The sequence below is a fragment of the Amphiprion ocellaris genome, chromosome 1 (assembly GCF_022539595.1).
Source record: "Amphiprion ocellaris isolate individual 3 ecotype Okinawa chromosome 1, ASM2253959v1, whole genome shotgun sequence".
In the NCBI taxonomy this organism is placed as follows: Eukaryota; Metazoa; Chordata; class Actinopteri; family Pomacentridae; genus Amphiprion; species Amphiprion ocellaris.
The window spans coordinates 38,093,140-38,115,211 of NC_072766.1; the positions used below are offsets into that span (position 1 = coordinate 38,093,140).

The 22,072-nt window shown below is 38.5% G+C and overlaps 2 protein-coding genes across 4 annotated transcripts in view; one reads left to right on the top strand and one right to left on the bottom strand.

Annotated features, from left to right (window-relative positions):
* Positions 1-471: 471 nt before the first annotated feature.
* e2f8 (E2F transcription factor 8) lies at positions 472-12,044 on the bottom strand. Of its 3 annotated transcripts, none has more exons than XM_023299966.3 (14): positions 11,020-11,112; positions 10,737-10,797; positions 10,357-10,614; positions 10,109-10,262; positions 8,511-8,825; positions 7,703-7,864; positions 7,363-7,500; positions 7,011-7,226; positions 6,839-6,920; positions 5,625-6,132; positions 4,431-4,700; positions 4,179-4,314; positions 3,095-3,417; positions 472-1,219 (listed from the first exon to the last, which is right to left on the bottom strand). In XM_023299966.3, the coding sequence occupies exons 1-14, from the start codon at positions 11,055-11,057 to the stop codon at positions 1,019-1,021; spliced, it is 2,862 nt and encodes a 953-aa protein (XP_023155734.2). In that variant the 5' UTR covers positions 11,058-11,112; the 3' UTR covers positions 472-1,018. The 3 variants fall into 3 exon arrangements, with proteins under 3 accessions (XP_023155734.2, XP_023155735.2, XP_023155737.2); XM_023299967.3 differs by having other exon boundaries at positions 472-1,186; positions 11,020-11,108; XM_023299969.3 differs by lacking the exons at positions 10,737-10,797; positions 11,020-11,112 and adding an exon at positions 11,762-12,044.
* A 6,551-nt stretch (positions 12,045-18,595) lies between these two features.
* The window catches only part of nav2a (neuron navigator 2a), a 299,433-nt gene continuing 295,956 nt past the window's right edge, over positions 18,596-22,072 (top strand). The window contains exon 1 of the mRNA XM_055004563.1: positions 18,596-19,223. Within this exon, the coding sequence (XP_054860538.1) occupies positions 19,143-19,223 (81 nt within the window). The 5' untranslated portion in view covers positions 18,596-19,142. The remainder of the gene's footprint in view (positions 19,224-22,072) is intronic.

A 22,072-nucleotide genomic window follows, 5' to 3' on the forward strand; every position in this document is an offset into this window, starting at 1 on the left:
GTAGTGACTAAATGATAATTAGCAAACTCATATTAAGATTCAACATGTGTGTTTTTAGACACAAATGTTGAACAGAATGGAAATCCTGACCTTCTAGTGACACTAGATAAGAAACCAGGAGAGTAAAGACACTGAGATTCATCATCTGGAGACCATGACAAATAGCTAATTAGCTGATCAGTAGAAACTGTCAAAAAAATGTTGATAATGAATGATTTGGGATTTTCCTCGATAAATTACCTAAATTGTTTTATTTCCTAGTTTGTCAGACTATTAAATAAGCAATCTAAAGGTGCTCCAAAAACTTGTTATTCTGGCATCTACTAGACTGTAAATGCTTAATGATACAACAACCTAATTAATAGGTAATGAAAATAATAGGTAACCTCATGTCCAGTGTAGCTCAGTCCATCTAGTAGTTGTGGACATTCGTCACTGAACGCAAAAAGGAGAGAACAAGACAAAATGATGTGATGTTCTTATAAAAAATTTTAAAATTTATTTATCAGGACATCGGATACGAAGTTAATTTTCTTATAAATTAAACTCAAAATGTCTAATTTGTGTTGTACATTCACATATTCTTAACAAACTCCATTCGAGGGCTAACAGTTTCCATGTACACATGTGCAAAAGTGATCTCAGGTTTTACTATAGAACTGATGTAACTTTTACTACTCTTGGTAATTGGAAGGAAAAAAAAATCATTCACATGAGAAAATAAAATAAACAAGAAAATCACATTTTCCCCATCAGATAGATGCTGATTTAGTCCTGGTGAAATGACAATAGTGTTCACGAGCTTGCTGAACTTGCCTTTAAGTCTAATTTCCACGTGTTCACTGGGTCACAGCCCAAGTCTGCATGGCAGCTATTTTTAGAGGCGGCTGTGATGAGAGTGAAGGCAGTGAAACGTTCAGAGGTAATGAATACTGTAAAATGCTTAACAGACCAGAAAAAAAAGAGCAACACCCACCCACCCACCAACACACACTTAACATAACACAGAGGACTTCCTTCAGGAGTCCTCGGGCGTCACGTCCAGCTTCCTCTGAGGGATGTACACAGTTTTGGCGGCCGGGTGTCCTCCGGTGGTTACCACGGCAGCCAGAGGCGAGAGGGGGACCGGTGTGTGGAAGAAGCTGTGCTGAGGGAGTCCGGTCCCTTTGGGGGTCGTCATCAGAGGCTGGACGAGAGACAGCGATGGGTTAGACTGCTGCTGCTCAGCCAGATTATGGAGAGAAAAGTTGATTTAGAAGCAGAAATAACATCCTCTTCATCCTCAATGTAAGCAAAAACAATTTCTACAGAAGAAACTACAGCAAATCTGAAGTTTTTGATGTCGCAAAACCTCAGCTCTCTAAACTTCTTTGAGGCTAGACAGAGGGGAATTACCACCTTCACCAAGTGAACACGCTGTGGAAGTTTTATCAACCCCATCTGGCAGTGAATGTAATTAAACACACTGTCTGCTTACAATTCTAAAATTCTACAGTTTCACTTAGGTTTAGCTTCTATCCAAAGCGGCGTACATCTAAGAATAGATACAACACGAGCAAGGATCTAGTCAAGAGAAAACAACCTGGATACGAGTAATAAAACACGATTAATGCCTTTCTTTCTTTTTCAGATTATAATCGTTCCTCTAAAAGAAGCTTCATTTTTATCTGGAGCCTCAGAAACGTTTCTTGGCCTCTTTTTTTGCGGGGGTTTTTGCACCATACCAATCTCCTGTGCCAAAGTCAGGGGTGTCAGTCTCTGAGCTATCCAGCTGCTACCTTACTCCACCTGTGTTGCTGTAGTCGTCCCTCTTCAGCTTTGGTAAACCAGTCACTGCTGGTTGACTAAATGCAGTGTTACTGGTGCATTTGGACTTAAATGTTGCCACAGTAACCAGATGTAAAACTCAAATATGCTAATTACAGAGAGATGTACCTGCTGCTGACAGGCTTACTCGGTGTTGTTAAGACTTGTTAAGTGTGAATTTAATAGACTAGGTTTAGGCAAAACACTTTGTGTATGAAAAGGGATATACAAATAAACCTGAATATATCAAAAGTGTTGATCAGCATTAATAGTCTTGCAAGTTTTTTGTCAGACATGTCAACAGATTTCCTAATAGGGCTTGGGGAAACTTTAACTTTTTTCTGACAGATATTGCGATTTGATTCGCAGTTTTATAGTGAAGCTGAAAACTTTGCTTTCTAATGGATTTAAAATGTTATTGACCATCACTACATGAAATATTTCAAAATGTGACTGTCACACAAGGAGGGCACAAAGTTGTAGAAATATTTACACTCTAGGTGAGAGTGCTGCATAGCGTTGAGTTTAAAATAATCCAACTGTTCGGTCCTACAGATTGCACAGTGGCTCGGTGTTTAGCACCGCTGCCTTGCAGCTAGAAGATTCCTGTCCTGGACTTCCTGGGATCTTTCTGCATGGAGTTTCCGTGTTCTCCTGTATATGTGTGGGTTTTCTCCTGGTTCTCCAGCTTCCTCCCACAGTCAGAAAACATGCTGAGGTTAATTGATAACTCTAAATTGTCCGTAGGTGTGAATGTGAGTGTGATTGTTTGTCTCTCTGTGTAGCCCTGTGACAGACTGTTACCTGTCCAGGTGTCTCCTGCCTTCACTCTAAGTCAGCTGGGATAGACTCCAGCCCCGTATGACCCTAACGAGGAGTAAGCTGTGTATAGATAATGGATGGATGTTTGGTCCTATTTGATTTGATGTGTGATTTTTAAAAATACTTGGGCAGTTTATTCGGAGTAGTAATCTCTCCTTGTGATTTCACTTAGATTCTTCGTGTCCATTCATAAAAAGTAAAGGGAGACACTATATTCTGTCTCTTGTCGGTGAAAATTAAACATACCTGATGTTTCTGATGGTGTTATTGTCAGAGGAACTTTTCTTTATTAAGGTAACTACATTACTCTGCAAACATCATACAGTCTTTTTAATTTATAAAAACAAAAATCTAGATATTATTTAACCTTTTTACATTCTGAGTAGTAAACTCAGTGACCATTAAACTGACTGAGGTGAAATCGGTGGAGCGGTGGTTTTATCTAGAGTCATTTCTTCATGTTTACCTGTTGTAAACTGATCAGAGCCACTGAATGCGGAGACGCCGTCTGCTGGACAGGAACCGGGGACACGGGTTTGATGAAGACCATCCCTCTCTGCTGCAGAGTCAGAGGACTGGGCAGAGTGTTGCTGCGTTCTGGAGTTTGGGGGGTAACGAAGGCGCTTCCCGGGCTGGAGATCAGACCCAGGTTCTGCAGGGTGAAGTTCAGGATGGCTGGGCTGGGACTGTGGAGGTGGGGGGGCTGCTGGGTGGCGTGAGGAGAGGCGGCGGGTCGGTGAAAACGGAAGTTGGTGGGTGTAATCTCCTGGGCCGGGACAGGTCTGGAGCCTGGAGACGATAACACAGTCCAGTCTTTTATTTCACTATTCATATGTACAGACTCTAATCTGCAGTTTTAAGCAAATTCATTTCATTCTATTTACCAATTTTCTTGTACATTTGTGTAATATAAATTCTACTATAACAGCATTTCTATAAAAAAAAGGCTTTCCATTCTATTCTGTTAATAGAAAAACAATAAAATAATTTAACAAACAACAACCTTCTATGTAAAGAGAAGAAACATTGTTCGTATTTTAAAGACACCTCTATTTATAGATTAGTGAAACTGTTATTTACCAAGCAAAAATACCAAATATAATCTGATGTCATGTAATGATTTGTTGCTTTTTTCTGTTTTATATTATTGCAAATTGAATATTTTTTAATTTTGAACTGTTGGTCAGACAACAGTAGCAATTTTCGTATGCCACATTGGCTCCAAATGCAAAATACATTATGAATTCATGTATTGATTTGCTGCATTTCCCTGTTTTTTCTAATTTTGGGATGTTAGTCAGACAACACAGGCAATTTGAAAACACCACATTGGCCTCTAGGAAAGTTTGAAAGGTATTTTTAGTGTTTGTCTGACATTTTTTAGACCAATCTTAAAATAATTACTTACAGAATTAATCTGATTCTAAGTATTTATAGTATTCAGTAGGTTAATTTAAAGAAATTCTACACAGTGGCTTCAATGACAGATAACATTTAGGTGGAGCCTGATGCTTAAAACAGCATTCTGTGACAATTAATTAGAAATTTACCTGCAGTTGGCGTTTGGTAGATGTTGTAAGTGGGAGTTGAGGCCTTGTTAGCTTCTCCCCCTGAAGCTTGAACCTCCTTGTAGCCGATGAGAGACTGCTGGGAGATTGGGATCAAGTATCCGGCTGGTACTAACGTCTGGAAAGACAAAGTAGTACAAAATACTGCCGTTTAATCATTGAACGGAACTATGATTTCACCACTAACTCCTGGTGCATATTGAAGCCCTTTAAGCAGCGTATTAGTGTGTTTACCTCATTGTGAAGCTGTCCAGGTGTGAGAGGAACAGCTCTGATCGGTGTTAGTCCTCCCTCCTTGTCAGAGTTCGCCGTCTTGTCCTCTTTGTCCAGTAAAACCTCCAAACTCTGCTCCAGCGGCTGACTGGCTGCAGCACTGCCACCGGGGGTGTTGACGAACTCTGGGTCCAGGTGGAGAGCGCGAGGTGAAGGCCGATTGGTGAGCTGACCGCTGCGACGGGCCTTCAGACGGGCCTGAAGGATCTCACAGAGCTTTGGGGACGTATCCTACAGGAGAGAGACAGGACGACGAGAGGATTGGAAAAACTGTCAAAAATAAACATGGTAAGATCTGGTTTATTTACCCTCAAAATCCCAAGTGGTTTCTGGACTTTTACGGTTTTGATGACATTTTTACCGACTGTAAGTTCATGCTTTGCTACAATATAAAGTCCTACGCCTCTATGAAAACAGCACAACCATGGCTAGAAGTAGAGAGAGCTTAAAAATATATTTTGTGCAAAATGACCCACTTAGAATGTCACAGATCATTAACACAAGCAAAAAACAAAAGATGAATTTCTTTATTAATTTTACAGATGGCGTTACCAATACTGTATAAAATGCTGCCTCTATAGACTAGATATTTTACTACTAACATTTTTAATTTCTTTCCATATTTGTGCTATGTGTAAATAAAATTTGCAGTTAAGCTGAAAAGTTCCTTATTTTTTCTCACGATTGTTGGTCACAGCTGAGTCACTCATAGCTTAACAGTTGTACCAAAGGGGGCGTAATTTTTTTTTTTTTTTTTATAGAATCTGGTGACTACAAATGGTTTATTTTTGGTGAGTTTTTAAAGGAGATATAGGGAATAAAGTGATTTGTGATGAAATATCACAATTTTTAACTCAGATTTCTCTCATATTTCCAACAAAACAATACATCAAAGATGAGTAACTCAAACTGCAGTAAAGTTGACAAATCTTCCCATTTTTACAGTTTCTTGCTATGATGAGTGGTGTGATTTTTTTAAGGTTTTTATAAAAAGATAACATGCTTTTCAAACATGCTGGCAGGTTTTGGGGTTCTGAGGGTTAAGGAAATACTATCCAAGTGTAGTTTTTAATCAATCCTTCATAACTTTGGTGAAAAACAACTTTCTTTCGGGCCTCAGAACATCATAAATGTCCCATATAAACTTTATCTTACCTTAAAGTTGGGGTCGGACCTCTTGGCTTTGGATGGGCTGCCCTCTGAGGCCGAGTCTGAACGCAAACGTTTGAGCGCCAGAGGACTGACATCAGATGCTCTGGAGACCAGCTGGCTCTTAGCTGCAGACTGGCCGGTCGGACTCTGTCCGGTTTTATCCTCGAAGGTCATGGAGCGCACTGCGAGGCTGGTGGGCTGAGGCCTGGCCAGAGGGTTGGGCCTGAGGGAGGAAGGGTGCAGATACACGGCGTAGGGCCCGCTGCCTCGCTGCTGGGGCAACAGGACAGGGATCAGTGGAGAACACTGAGCAGGGATGTAGGTGACGGAGCCGGCGGGCGGAGCTGCCAGCGGGGTGTGTGGAGCCGGGTGGACGTTAGTGTCGGCTCCAGGCTCCTGGGTCGGGGCTAGTAACGGGGGCTGAGGTGGTTCCATTGCAGTAGAAGTGGATGGTTGTAACATCGTAGCAGCTATGTCTGTCTCCGCTGCAGCAGGCTTTGGATCTTCAGTTCTGGAACAGAAGCCGAACTCACATTTAACACTCCAGATACCAACACTGAGCTCATGATAAAATCTCAACCTGTATGATTCATTTTTCAGTCAAAGAATTAAATTTAGATGGAATTTTCATCTGATTTGTATCAGCGCAAACCTATGTCCGACTGTTAGAAATGTGAAAAATAGCTGCAAAATGTCCATTAAATATTCAGCTAAAAATGTAGGAATATTGTTTGTTCCAGTTTTGTTTAACATTCAAATTAGAGCCGCTCGGTCCTTTGATATTTCAAGTACCTACCGAAGACACATATTTACTATGCATTTCTGAATAATTTAATGATATCTTCATTGAAAAAAACTGCTTTTCTTTCAAAAATAAGGACATTTCTAAGTGACTCCAAACTTTTGAATGACAGTGTAAGTGCATTGTGCAAGAACTACATAAAGTTAAGGTTCACGTATGTGACACTAAAATTATGATACAATCATACAGATCAGTCTTACTTGAATTGGTTCATTAAATTTAAATTTCTAAACATCTCAATGTCACTTAATTTCACGTAGCTGAACAGCTATAGTTGGATATTTTCATTTGATCTTAAGGCACATTCATTTGCACCACACTTGAGTTAGCAGCATTCTTGCACATCGGCTTCGACAACCACATCACATTTAATTAGGTTTAGAATAATTAACAGTCTAAATGGGGTCAAACTTACGTTATCTCCTGGTCAAGTTCAATCTTACAAATAGCAGCAAGTTGGGCCATTTTGTTTGGGAAGTCAGTGTTTGATGAATCACCTGCAGACAGAAGATATAAAGATCATCGCACCTTTTCATGAACGTACGTCAGAGAAAAACCTCTTCTGAGGGCTAGTTTTCAGCACTTACTGAACACACTCTTCACAGGACTGCTGGGGGCAGAGTTGATCTTGCGGCGGTCGTCCTGAATGCTCTTGGCGAGTTTTATGAGGGAGGGATGCCGAGTGAAGCTGCGTTTATTTTCGGGCGACGAAAAGAGGTTTTTGGCACAATTGTCAAGAGACGCACGAGACTCCAGAACGCTTCTCTTCTTGGATGGACTTTCAGATGTGGCAGCTTCAGAGTCTTAAACAAAAGAAAGCTTGAGATAATTTGACTTTCTGTGTAGCAGCAACAGAAACTCCCGTTAGTTCTCAGCATCACGTGAAGCTAAGCCCAAAATATAAACGTTGACTAAACAGAACAGACGTTTCAGTGATACCTTTAACTTGTGGAAATTCTTCAGGGCCGACCCATTCAAAGGCTGGTTTCCTCCCTCTCTCCTCCGTCACGTGGACTTTCTCAATGAGCTTCAGGCTTCGTAGCACATTAGCGATATCATACAGCCGCCGCACTTTGGCTGAAAACACGAGTAAAAACAGCAACATTATCCACTGCCAGAACAGACTCACAATAAAATTCACAGATGCAGTTAAAACTTTACTATACAAGCTTTTTAAATGTCTCAGTAACTTTAAAATGAGTATGAAAGACATACAGTTTAGTAACTGTGCATGTACAAATAGAAATAATAAACATGTTTTTAAAGTCTTTGTACTCACTCTTGAACTTGTTCTTGTCTTGATCTGTGACCTGGTCCTCTCCGATCAGGATCTTAGCAGCGACATCCAGACTGACCACGCGAGGATTCGAAACCAGAAACAGCATCACGAACTTCTGGCTCATCACCCGCAGAGATTTGTCCTTCCTGCTGTTAACAGAGGCTGGACAGGACGCACGAAGGTCAAATTTAGTGTAAAAATAGCAGATTTACTGTGTTTATTTTAATTAATAGTCTAACATCCAGAGAACAGCAAACTTTCACTTTCTGACAAACTATGAAATAAGAGAGTTTAGGTAATTTATCGAGGAAAAAAAATCACAAAATGTTTGACAGCTTCTGGCAATCAACTAATTAACTAATTGTCTCTGGTGGTCTCCAGATGATGAATCTTAGTGTCTTTACTATCCTGGTTTCTTATCGAGCGGCTTTAGTAGGTCAGGATTTCCATTCGTCAAACATTTGTTCCTAAAAATAGTAAACACCTTGATTTGGTATTCATCAGATGTGTCCAACACTAAGTCTGTGAGCAATCCCTGTCAGTACTGGTGGTGATTTGACATCAGTTTTGAACATTTTTGTCAGCATTATTTTGAAGATAACATTCATGTATTGGCATAGACTCCAATTTCAGGGGGTTGTTTCATGAAAGCCGGTGCCACACGTCATTTTAGTGTTTGATTTAATGGTTCAAGTTAAATAATGTTTAGTAAAATTTGACTTGCAGTAATGAAGAAAATGAGGGTTATATCATGTTCTAATCTCTTATCTGAAGAGCACATTCTACAGGAGGCTCTCCAGCTTCTCACCTGCTTTGAACTCGACTCCTGGCAGCTCCACAAAGAACAGCTCCTTCTGTCCCAGCTCACTGCTCTCCAAGTCAATCATCACCTCGTTCTCCCGGTCCTCCCCGTCAAAGTCGAACTCTTTGTCCAGGAGACGCTGCCGGATCTGCTGCATCTGCTGGCCGTACCTGTGGTCTTCGCCCACCTGCTTCAAAATGGCCAGAGTCTGGGCCAGTTTGGTGCGACCGTGCCACATGTAGCGGTTCTTGGCCGCTCGGCTCACCATGTGGAGACTCTCCAGCACATTCATGATGTCGTAGATGCGGCGGCGCTCCACATCTGCACACAGGGAAGGAAAATACAGATTTACTGCTGTTAGATAATAAACTAATATCACATTTTGTGAAAGAAACTTACAACAAAAAAAAAAGAAGAATTCAAACCAGCTACAATATATTGCATGTAAATTTGAGAGAAACACATATTTGCATACATGGCGACAAACAAACACAGTGAACATCACAGCTGAATCAATCAATGTGCCAAATATTTGAAAATGAGCTTCCCTCAAAACTCCAACAACCCTTCAGTGAGTTAAAAAGACGTGTTATCTTCTTTCTAAACATGCCCAGTTACAACATTTATCGGGGCCAAAAACATTTAACAAACTGAGCAGTGGCAATTTCAACTTTCAAGCAGCCTATTCATCTGTTAAATTAACAAAATTTCACGCAAGTGCAAACAAGTAAAATACATCACAGAAGCCAAAATTAAGATAATGAAGTCGCTGACTTGTTTGCCAAAATATTTGGCTTCTCTCATACTGCTGATCATCAATTTGCATTTTGTTGCACATTCTACAACCAGAACTTTACTTAGTTTTCATTTAATTAGTTAATAAACACGTCCCATTCTGCTGGGAAACTTAAGCAAATATGAGGTACAAATCATGAAATATCATCAAAGTCACTTTATTTTACATTTCATGTAAAAATTTGCCAAAACTAAATAATTAGCTCTAACTAGATTTTATTAAATTACCAAAAAAAAAATCTATTTTCAACTTCAAGGCTGTGACCAACAGTCATGTGAATAATAATATCAATAATTAAAAAAAATAAATTCTTTTCCGGCTTAACTGCAGGTCGTGTTCACACAGAGCAGATAGGAGACAAGCATGGAAGCAGATTCAAAATGGAAATATAAATAAATATCTAGGGCAACCATTATTTCACTTGTGGTAACCCGTGTGAGCACCTGAAAACATGTTTTTGTTTCAATTTTTGTCAAATCATTAATACAAGACATTCAGCTGAAAAATTTGTTTTTGAATTTGTTATGGCTTTCTAACTGTGTCATTCTAAACAGAAGATATTGTGAGTTCTCTCTACTTCTAGTCATGGCTGTGCTGTTTCCATCGAGGGACAAGACAGTAAAAATTGAGTCCACAGAGAGGAAAAAGATGTGACAGGAGCAAATAAAACTCCCAGAACTGATAGTTATTATCAGACAAAAATAACCCAAGTCACTATTAGCAGCAGCAGTGTGTGACATATGCTGTGAACTTAATGGATGGATTCTGTAAGACTGTTTTTAGTTAAAGAGACAAAGAGTTGACTTACTGAGCTCAGTGGCCACATCATCGAGGCAGATGTCGTTGTTGACGGCTGGGTTTGGGTAATCTGGGTAGCGGGCGAGGAATTTATGACAAAGCAACCCCAGACTCTTCTCTTTTCTGCTAATCATTTTCTCTGACTCTTCTCCATTTTCTAAGTCCTACAGGTAAACAACAGATAAGAGAAACATCCATTTAAACACCTCGACTCATCAGAAAGTGCTTGACGTTTTGCTGCTAGGATTTTTTCTGTACCTGTATTGGATCAAGTCCTTCCTGTCCGTCGTTGTCCATGCATAGCTCCTTCTCTCTGTTCCTGATCTCTGGACTAGCAGCACTGATGAGCATTTTGAGGTTGGAGGTCGGAGTCCAGGGGTCGACCGAACCCACTTCCCTTCCTTTTTTAGGTGTGGTGAGGGGACCCATGGTGAGCCTGCTCTCCGCTGGGACTGCACACAAGCTGGGTAATTTCTGAGTATTTACAGGAGCTCTTGGTGCAACAAAACCATCATCCTAGACAGGAAAAGGAGAAGACAGATGATGATATAATTGCTGAATCATAGTGGGATTAGTCACAGACGCATACAAAACAAGCTAGATCTGAGACACTTTCAGGCTCCTCTGTACTTACTGACCTCTGAATGAGATTGCTGGGTCAGGGTTTGATTTTCAAGCGCTGCAAATGACATCCTCCACCTTAGAGTTCAATAAGGGTTATATAAGCTAATGTTAGCTAGGCAGCAATATGTATTAACAGAATTAGGTAAATCAACTATTAGCTTATACCAGCTCATCTAAACAGACTTCACACTTGTCCAACGGATTTGTTTTCTTATCTTACCAAAGCATGCTGAATTAAGTCACTGTCAAAGAAATCAACGCTATTTTTGCAAAATATGTTCAAAGAGACAGTCCTACCGCTTTTTAAGAGTCACATATTTGTCGGGAACCAACATTTTCAAGCATGAGCTACGATTTTGAGGTAATTAAAATCCTTCCAGCCAGTTTAAACAGCTCTCTGCGTTTAGTAACTGCTCATTTTGATTAAAAATCACTTTAAAACAAAATCAAAACACGGGATTCGTATTGGCGGTAACTGACGGGCGTTCCGTCGAATCGCCGGATTCAACAGCCGCGTAGGTCACGCCCTTTTTGTGTAAAACAGCCAATCAGGGAGCAGCATCAGGCGGCGTACAGGAAGTGAAGAGTGTCCCGCGCAGGTAAACTGTTTTTGAAATCCTTGGCGCGGAATGTCTGTACGGTAACAGCGGCGGCTCCGGTTTAAAAGTACCTTATATTTTAATATATTTTTGGATAAAACTGAACCGTCGCTAGGTGTAAAAGCTAAACGCTGCTGTGTTTTGAAGCTGGGCGCCTTTTAAACGGCGGAAAACTTCCCCTTAACACAGTTAGTGGCTGGTTGTCACGTAGCCGCCAGCTCACCGGGCGCACACAGTCCGGTAACTATACACAGCAAAACCAGAATATCCACATAAACCGATTTGATCTGAAGAAGTGATAACAATTTTAGATCAGATTCAGGTGACCAACAACTGGAAACAGCGCCAGAGTCACCGAAACGGCTCCAGTCGAACGGAACGTCTGGATTTTGCTCCTCTTTTTAATGAGGAATGTTAGTTAACTAGATAATTTTACTCACCCAAATCCAACAAACAAGCCTCCCTCAGTGGAAACCTTCCATTTTTACTTCACGTGGATCCCAAAAGCAGTTATTTCCTACAGAACTCGAGCGCTAAAAATCGGCTTTTAACGCAACACCACGCAAAAAAGTGCCCAAATAAATAGAGAAAATGTGCGCGGCTCCCAGTTTCTCCTTTTCTTCTCCTCCTTCTCCTCCTGCTGTTAGTTAACTAAACAGACCTCCTGGTCAACTTTACTCCACTCGTGAAAAGTTTGCCCACTTTTGAGGGTCACGAGCTCCAGCACCGTTTGGCCCGCCCAGTACGAGCATGCGCGTTCACGTCACCCCAGCAGGGACTCCACAGTTCAAAAAGTCCACGGAGAGGCGGGATTAAAATCACGCAGAAACCGTGGACGGAGGGCTCTCTGACCACTGGGGGTAATTTATTAAACCTGGGGGGTTGGGGTGTATTTGTGGCATTCTTATGCCCTTTCTGCATGAGTTTACTGTGGCTGTGAAATATGCATTTTCTTGTATATTAAAGAATCTGTGCAACATCATGTTTTTTCAAAATCCCAAATATTGAAGAATCGGTGCAACGAAAGTGTTCTCTACTCACAGAGGAAATATCAATAGAATATGTGCAATATCAGTATTGACAATATCCCTATATTCAGCTCAGAGAAGAATTTGTGCAATATCAGTGTTTCTCTACAGGTACAACAACTCAGTTTTGTATTTATTTTTTTACTTTTATTTTATTTTTTATTTTAATATGTATTCTTTTTAATTTTTTCCTTTTTATTTTATTTTTTAAAAAAGATTTGTATTTTTAAAAATTTATTTATTTTTTAAATTTCTTTTTTATTCCCTATTTTTTTATCTTTAATTTCTAAATTTTCAATCTTATTCTTTAATTTTTAAACTGCCTAGTTCTCTTGTCTGACATGCGTATTAATCTGTAACCTGTAAAAATAGTGAACCTAATGGCAATTATGTAAAATAATCTAATATTTTTTAGCTGATTCAAATATAACAATACAGTGCCCTTTGTTGTTAATGCAGTTTTACTGTTTATTGTGCACACTGATCATGCAAATGAATATTTTTTTTCTGTGCCTTAAGATATCTGTAATTTAACATGACAACAGTAAGTACATAATAACATGAATAGTTTTTCTTTGAGAATAATGGTACATTTCTGTAAAAAATCAACTGCACCAACTTTGTTGTTGATTTAAATACAGTAAAGCAATGCAGTTTTACGGTCACTCATTGTAAAATTTAAGATTTTTAATGTAGGCATGTTGATATTACCTGTTATTTAAAAAAACAGGACAAATCTGTAAAATAAAAGTTCAAACAATACCTACCATGTTTAAAATGCTTAATATACATATTTTTTGTTTAAATACTTGAAATATTCATAAAATATTTGTAAAATGCCAATCATTTTTGCTGATTCAAATACAGTAAAAAATCTAGTAATTTTAAAGTTAATGGTGTAAGAGAACGAATTACCATTTTAAAAAAATATAAAATGCAGATTTTTGATGTAGACCTTTTTAAGTTGTGATTGTTTTTACCTTTATACCTTTTTTCTGTGATTTTACTAGATGTTAACTATAATTTTTTTTCAAAAAGCAGAGAACATTTAAATAAATTACAGTAAGTTGTTCAAAACTTTTCAGCTGTTAAGAATCATGGCATATTTTCCAATGTGTGACATAAATGTCTACATGGAAAAATCTCTGAAATCTCACCAGCACTGATATATATTTTATTGTTACACTGATATAACGGGTCCTTTAATGCTGTAACTCAAATTTCTCTGTCGTTGGATCAGTAAAGGATGATATTATCTAATCCTGAGATGTCTTCGTTTATGTAAAAGAAAACACAAAGTTCAGCCCCAAAGCAACAAAATGCAAATTACATTAACAGTTAATGTGTCTTTTCAGTAAGATTTCTGTTCAAAACTTTCTAAACTTGTCGCACATATCTGTGTTTTTGGAGGATTTTAGGAATTTTGAGCATCTGGAATGTGTAAGCGAAGCCAACTGAAAATAAGAAAGAAACGTATTTTGGCCGCAATCTATTAAAACACCGATGAAATGTGTTACAGAATGAAACTTATTAAGGTAAACTAGAAAAACATTATTCATGGACATTGTCAGATAAAATCTATTCAGACATGTTGCGTCAAGTAAATCTAATATCACATGGATTAACAGCCTCATAAACACATTTTTTCATGTGAGAGTAGAATTCAAATGGAAAAGGCTTCCTGTCAAAGCTGAAAAGCAATGAAAGATGAAATTAAATTTACTGCCTTTACAATAATTGCTGATTTTTGATTTTCAGCTGTTAGAAATTCTAACATTTAGTCCCAAAATGCTGCAATGCAACAAACAGCATGCTTAAATAACCTGCAAACACAGCAGACAATAAAGAGATAGTTTCACGCAGAAATTCAAGCACCAACCAGTGGAGCTATGCAGGAACAAAAACTTCTAGACTTCAAGGTTTCTGTGCAGTTTCTGGTAATTTGATTTAGAATAATTAGATTTTGGAATATAAAAGCGTGACATGAACTCATTCAGTTCAGTTTCATGTATAAACCACCAACAGAAGTCATCTCAGGGCACTTTACAAAGTAAGATTTCAGTTTCATATTAGAGACAAATCAAATGATTCTTTTAGCTGTAATTAAATTAATCAAATTACCAAGAACCACATGGGCATAGGTATTTTTTGATCTACTTACAGAGAAGGAGTTCCACATACACTTTTTCCTATTTTTTCACATTTTTATGAGATTATATCTTACTTATTTGTTGGCAGATGTGTAGAAATATAGAAATTAATTAATTTAGTGTAGCCTGAGGATGCAGGGAGGATAATAAAATGTCCAGGCTTGTTGGATTTTCTAAGAGCGTGTATGTCTTGTAGAAAAACGAGCTAAAACTGCCACAGAAAAGGTGCTGGGCTATAAATCTACAGCTCTTCACATTAAGGCAGCTGTGAATCATTATGGATGCACTCATTCACCAGATTATACATTAAATAACCAAATAAGTGTTGTTTGATTAAGGCCTTTGCATGGTTTGTGGTAAACCTGGATTTACTTTACTTTATTATTGGGTAATTTTAAGGAGATTCAAAGGATTTCAAGACTTTATTGTCGTATGCAACTAATATCAAGTCATTGTGCAATGAAATTCCTAGTTCTCTGTGTCTCTGTATGGTGTTTTAATTCACCTGTTTATAGAATACATTCATTCACACACATTTATCACTCGCATCTACTCATATATACTGAGCTAACAAACATAAATATGGCAGAAGAATGCAGATAAATAGAGCAAGTGCAGATAAAAAATGGTGCAGCTACAATATTCATGGTGCAGAATGGTTGTGATCTGCTCATTCTAATGCATGTCTTGTATTATTAGGTCGTTTTGTGTTATTTGTCAGGAGGGGCCCAAATTCCCTTCAGTTTCTCAGTGAATGTCTTTAATTTTCCCTCCACTGCAGTGTTTGTGCAGACAAAGCTTGATTCCCTACAGCCAAACTTCAGTCCGGAACTTTTAAGCCCTTACTCTGCATTGAGACCCCTCAGATCAGAGAGTCAGTTTCTAATTAAATTTAAAATGTCCAGGTTTTAAACACACAGGGGTCATGCTTTAAATAGCTATGCTTTGAATTTTAGCCCAACGCTTTGGAAAAAATCCTCCCCTTTACTGCCAGTATAATATTATAATATTCAGATTACTATCACATCAGTCAAAGTGCAGTAATCTGATTCTAGTTGATTTGTTAGAGATGAATTTAGTCGAGGAATAAGTGTACACACATTCATTGTATTACAGTGTAGAAATACTCAATTAAAAAAAAATAAAAAGTCATACATTCACTATTTTATTTAAAACTGCTCAAGAACAGCTCGAGGAACACAACCAACCATCATTTAGTGTCATTTTTGCATCTTTTTGTGTCATTTTTACAACTTTTTGTGTAATTTTTTGCATATTTTTGTGTCGTTTTTGCATCTTGTAATGTAATCTTTGCATCTTTTCATGTAATTTTCTGTATTTTAGTGTCATTTTTGCATATTTTTGTGTAATCTTTGCATCTTTCTATGTAATTTTCTGTATTTTAGTGTCACTTTTGCTTCTTTTTGTCATTTTTGCATCTTTAAGTGTAATTTTTTGTGCATTTTGTGTCATTCTTGCATTTTTCATGTCATTTTTACATCTTTCTATGTCATTTTTGCATCTTTTAATTTCATTTTTGCATCTTTTAGTGCAATTTTTGTGTATTTTCATGTAATTTTTGCCTGTTTTTTGTATCATTTTTGCCTCTTTTGTGTTATTTTTGCATCTTTTAGTGTCATTTTTGTGTCTTTTCTTATAATTTTTGCATCTTTTATTGTCATTTTTGGCACTCATTAAGTAAAAGTACAAGTGCAAAATACATTTTATGCACCAAAATGTAAATTATTTGTTCTTTGTTAGAATAATGTTTATTATATTGGAATTCGTGGTGCAATAATGTGTCTATTGCTAATTTTAATTCCCTAGCTTAATGTTGTTGATTCTTGATTTCCTCATAATCCTGTATTATACGGACCTATAATAATAAAATGCATCATTATGTATGTGTTGTTAAATACATTATCAATCTGACTTTTTATTTTCACAGACATATCTCTGATTGGACGCTCGGTGGCGGTAGATGCCTCCTTACCGGGGGTCTCCATGGAAACCGACCGGCGCCTTCAAGGATGTTGGAGAGAACAGGGAGACTGAAGCCGCCCGTGACGTCATGTCAGGGCTGTGAGAGAGAGCGAGTGGGACCCTGGTGCTACCTTCAGGGGCTGCTCGTAATTGAGAACACCCAGTCTGACAGAGGGTACGTGCAGCTATTTACATTAAAAAAATACAAGAACCCAGCCCATAATATCACAACAGAAAGCCAGTGGATAACAGTGATAATTTAACACTAACAGAGGCAGAGAGAGAGAGAGAGATGTAATTTCATTTACTAAGTGTATGTATGATGACAAAACCAAAACAAAACAAATAACTGTTTTGCTTGAGAGATAAGAATGTGTAGACCAGATGTAGAGCTGCAACAATAATAATCAATTACTTGATTAGTTGTCAGCTATTAATATAATATCCAACTTTGTGTTTTTAAAAAAAAAAAAAAAAAAGACATTTTAATAGTAAAAGGAAAGAAAATCTGAAACGGTCAGACTAAATGAATTAAAACACTCACTTTAAAGTCCTTTTGTGAATAATGGGGCTTTCAAATGTGATTTAGCATAGAAAAACTATGTTTGCTACAATAAAAGAACATATAATACATACTGAGGCCACGTCATCATTATTTATACAGCACATTTACACCAACTGCTGCTGCACCAAAGTGCCTTCCTGTAGAAAAATAAGACTGGCTTTACAAATGAATCCAACAAGTTTAAATATTATACATGTATGTATAAATTCCTGACTTCAAGGTAAACAAAAATTGAGTTTTCAAGCCAATTTCCTTAAGTTACTTCAACTTGAATGTATTTTTAAACCAACTAATGCAGGAATTTGAGTTTAAATTACACACAATATTAATTTGATGTAAGAGCAACTGACCAATTCATGTTTGCAACTTAAATGGTTTATCTAATTCAGTAAATAAACTAGATTTTCTAAAATCTTGCAGCCATACATGTAAGTGTAAATGGTAGGAATAGCGTACAATACCATTAATTATGGCAATTAACCTGAATAGTTTAGTGTTATGACCCTAAAATACACATAAATACCCAACAAATTCAAAGATTCTCTGTATCCCCAATGATTAAGCTTTGTTTTAATTTTTATTTCTGTTTTTCTTTTCTATTCTTCAACAGATTCAGTGATTTTATGAGCTCATAATTTATGTTTATCTTTTACAGCTAAAAAATGTCCCAAAAAGCAAACAAACAAACAAACAAAATCTACTTTTTATATGTTTTCTTGCTTTTATTGAGGGAGACAAATGCACCTGTTCTAAATCCTAACGGGGGACGTGTTCCCCCTCTATGGAATCTACGCCCATGACATTCCCACGCTCCCTACTTCTCCCACAGTCCGTGAACGCAGCAGCGGGCTGCTCCGCTTGCAGCCAGAGGAGCGGACAGCAGCACACGAGGCAGGAACCGTCTCCACCGGGAAGAGAAGACGCGGAGAAGTGCGGGGTGAGCATCTTTTCTTAGCGCAGATTCTCCTCTCTAAGGCTCATTTCTGCCCCCGGTTCGTCTCCTGCAGACATTTAGTTTGTCTGAGAGCAGCAGCAGCAGCCCTGAACGTCTCGCAGCTTCTCCTGCAGGGATGCTGCAGCAGCTCCGAACCTTCGGCGACCAATTTGTTCCAGATTTTAAGTCTGGAGTTGATGTTTGTGTGGTGTCAAGTCCGAACCGACGAGCCACGATTAGTGCAACTTAAAAAAGACTTCAAAGCAAGTTTTTGAGCTGTTCAAAAGTTGCTTAGTTGGGTTTAAATTGTGTTTTTGGTGCGAATGTTGAGCAGCACGCACCTGCAGTAATTAGCACGCTGCTGGTTCACACCGCTTACTTCCACTAATACACTGTTTTCTATTAAAATATATAGTAATTGCACCGTTATAGCATGTAAATACCTACTTTGCATGTCAAAATAGACTTTTAAATAGGAAATTTTCTCATTAAATGTGGCTTAGTTAGTGTGTGCATGCAGACTGTTGGCATTTGCATTGAATATTTGTCTTCATTAACTTCTTGTTGACGCCACAACCTTTAATTTCACTCTGTTTTCTTTCCCAACACAAGCACTTGCTCACTGTCAAGACCCCACTGAGCTGCAGCTTTTTAAATCTGCTTTCTCTGGATGTGTTTTTTTTTGTTTTGTTATCTCACATATTGTTGGACGCTTCCTGGAAAAGTCCAGTTTTGCTGCATAGAAGCTGAAACCTGCCCACATTTTTTGTTTTTTATTCTTGCAGTGGCAGTCAGATTGAGCAGTATTGAGGAGGATCATGCAGAACACACCCTCCTTCAGGATCAAATGGCAGCTGTGATGTTTTTTGGAGAGATCCTGCTTTTCTCTGGTTCTTCTTCTCTGCCCTGATGCTCGCTGCAGGCAAAGACAAACTATGGAGACACATTGTGACTGAGTCGCAGCATGTGGATGAAGTCGCAGAGGGTCTTTTTCATGAAGCAGAGTTGATGGACGGACAGTTTTTCTGGATTTTTGGATAGACATTCATGCACAACCACTGGGATTTAAGTGGGAAGGGGACTGGAATACTCTGAGCAGGTATTTCCTTTCATTCCTTCAAAGGCGTGTTGTGAAGGTTTGGATATTTATCTATTGGGAAGATGGAGACTGGAGCAGAGGCGAGTCCACAACAGCACCCAAGGAGGAAGCCGGTGCTGCACGGGCTGGAGGACCAGAAAAGGGTGAGTTAAAGATTCGATTCGTCTTCATCTAGCTGCCTGCTCTGTGTGGTGTGACGGCTGAACAAGGCTGATGTTGACAGCTGAGTCCTGGTGGGTTGATGCAGGAGAGATGAGCAAGGAAAACAAACCTGTTGCTGCTCATCTTAGTCTAAAAACACGTCCAGATTTAGCTACATTGGTTGAACTCCAGTGGATGTTGTTTCTAGTGCATTTACATCTAGAATTTCTTTTGACCTCCAGAAATTTTATAAAGTGCAAATTTAGACTCTAAACCAGGGGTATCAAACATGCGGCCCGTGGGCCAAAACCGGCCTGCCAGAGGGTCCAATCCGGCCCGTGGGACGACTTTGTAAAGTGTAAAAATTACCGAGAAGACATGTTTTTTTGCCATTTTTTGTCTTTTTTTGTCTGATGTTTGTCCTTTGTCTCACATTTTTGTCGTTTCGTTTCTCGTTTTTGTTGTTTTGTGTTTCCTTTTTGTCTTGCTTGTGTTTTTGTCTCATTTTTGTCACTGTGTGTTTTGCTTTATTCATTGTTTTGTGTATCGTTTTTGTCATATCACGCTTTTGTCATTTTGTCATTCGCTTTACAACTTTTTTGTCTAATTTTTGTCTCTTTTTTGTTTCATCTCATTTTTTGTCATTTTGTTACTTGCTTTTGTCATTTTATGTCTCATTTTTGGAATACTGTGTCTTGTTTTTGTTGTTTTTTGTCTTTTTTAAAGTAAAATTCTATATCTTTCAGTTCTAGATACCTGTGATGAAATGTGTTGTGCCTTTGTAGATACTCTGTAAGTTGTGTAAATTATAAACTGAAGCATAATGTTGGTGAAATTGAATTCATTTTTCTGAACAAATTTCAGTTTGTTCTTGATGTTTTGCAAAAAGCTGATTCCTTAAATGTGAACATTTTCAGAATGTACTTTTTGCACTAGAACAAAGGAAAAAATTGGAGTTGTTGTTATTTATAGGCCCACTTGAGATCAAATTGGGCTGTATGTGGCCCCTGAACTGAAATGAGTTTGACACCCCTGCTCTAAACTGTCAACAGGAAATGATCCAGGACAGTTTGTGTCATTGGAAGAACCAAAACGCTTTCACTTTGTCTCGGAGGAGGTTTAAATATTTACACAAGTCATTCTGCTTTTGCATGAATCGAGGAAGTGTCAAAGTGAGCACAGTGTGATTGATTCAAAGCCAGCGAGTCGGTGGAAGCATCATTCTGAGGATTCTTCTTTGATGCTTTGTGGTTGTGTAGAATTACTTGAGCAGTCTGCACTGAAGATTGATGGAGCCCTTGATACGGTGACTCATTTTCCCTGTTTCAGCTACACTCTGCATTTTCCACATGATGTTGATGTGGTGCTGCTGCTGCATGCGAAGCTCGTCGCCCCGTTTCTCCTGATTTTCACGGTTTGATTTCAGATGAAAGATTGCAACGTGCTCTGTAGGTAAAACAAACTCTGCTCTCAGAGGGCATGAACCCTGTCGACGTTGCAGGAGAAACATTCAGAAACATCAAATACTGAAAATGTGGCTTCTTTTGTGAGGGTAGTTCAAGATGAGCTGCTATTTTTATTTGCCTTTGACAAAGTGCAGATGTTGGTTAGCACAGGTTTTGGGTTTGAGCTGACTGGTTGGTTGATTTTCTTCCTGGAGTTTGCCTCTTCTCCAGATGCTGCAGCTTCTTCCACAGTCATGCATGGCCACTATATGTGTGAGTGTTAGTGTGTCTCATTGTGTTAGCTCTTTAATGGGCTGATGATCTGTCCAGGTTGTAACCCTCCTTTCCTTGAAGCAGGCAACACTAATGGAGGGATGGAACGAACAATTGTTATAGAGTGAAACAGGCACCGAGCAGCAAACCTGTGCAGGTTAATATAGTGTCTGGTTTAGAGCACATTAGTCTTCATTTTAAGGTGGAGGTACAGTGAGTTTCTGCTGCTCTCTTGCAGTGAATACTGGCTTACCTGACCTACAGTGCTTTTGTTATGTTCAGCACAGTTAAGTGAGCATCATAGAAGGGATCCTCTAAATTCTTTTGGTTGGTGACCAAACAGAGCTGGACGATATAGCTGAAAAACTTCATTATGAAATGTTTCCTATTCCATCTATCTTGACAGTTACTGAGTCAGTGGTGGTTTGCATGAACTATTGAACATTCTGTTGATCAATATTTGTGTCCGTTACTAGTATATATTAGTATCTTTTTATCGTCAAGCCCTTGTGCCACCAGTCTTTGTCTTGTCAAAATCAACAACCATAGGAATAAAAAAAAAAGATTGTATTCAACATTAGAAAAGTAACTTTTTGCAATAGATTTCAACGTAAAAATGCATCTTAAAAGAGTGTTTCCTGTTTCAGTGACAGAAATATTACACAAATATTGACCAACACTGTCAAAAATGAGTGCTGTTTAAGGAGGCTCTCCTTCACATTCATATTTCATTGGCAACCCAGATTCTTCCTTGTCTGACCCACAGAAAGCCTACCCAGGAATTAGTCTGATTCTTAAACCTTATGAGCGCTTACAACCCCATCTTCATTCCAGATCTGAACCACATGCAGCACCTAACCTTAGTTCTAAACATGCACTGATTAAAGCCTGTGGATTAACTTACTGTGCACAATGCAAGAACACCAAAAAATATAGAATAACACATTCATTAAAAAATGTTCAGGGCAGCTGAACATTGGACATGTTTTGAGGCTGACAGAGTCACAGCATGCATGTTAGATTTAGGTCACCGCTGAGTTTCCAACTGGTATTGGACTTCTGCTGTAGGTGTGTCAGAGATGAGATTTAATGACAAGGTTTATTCTTTTTCCATGTTTCCTTCCTGTGCTCTC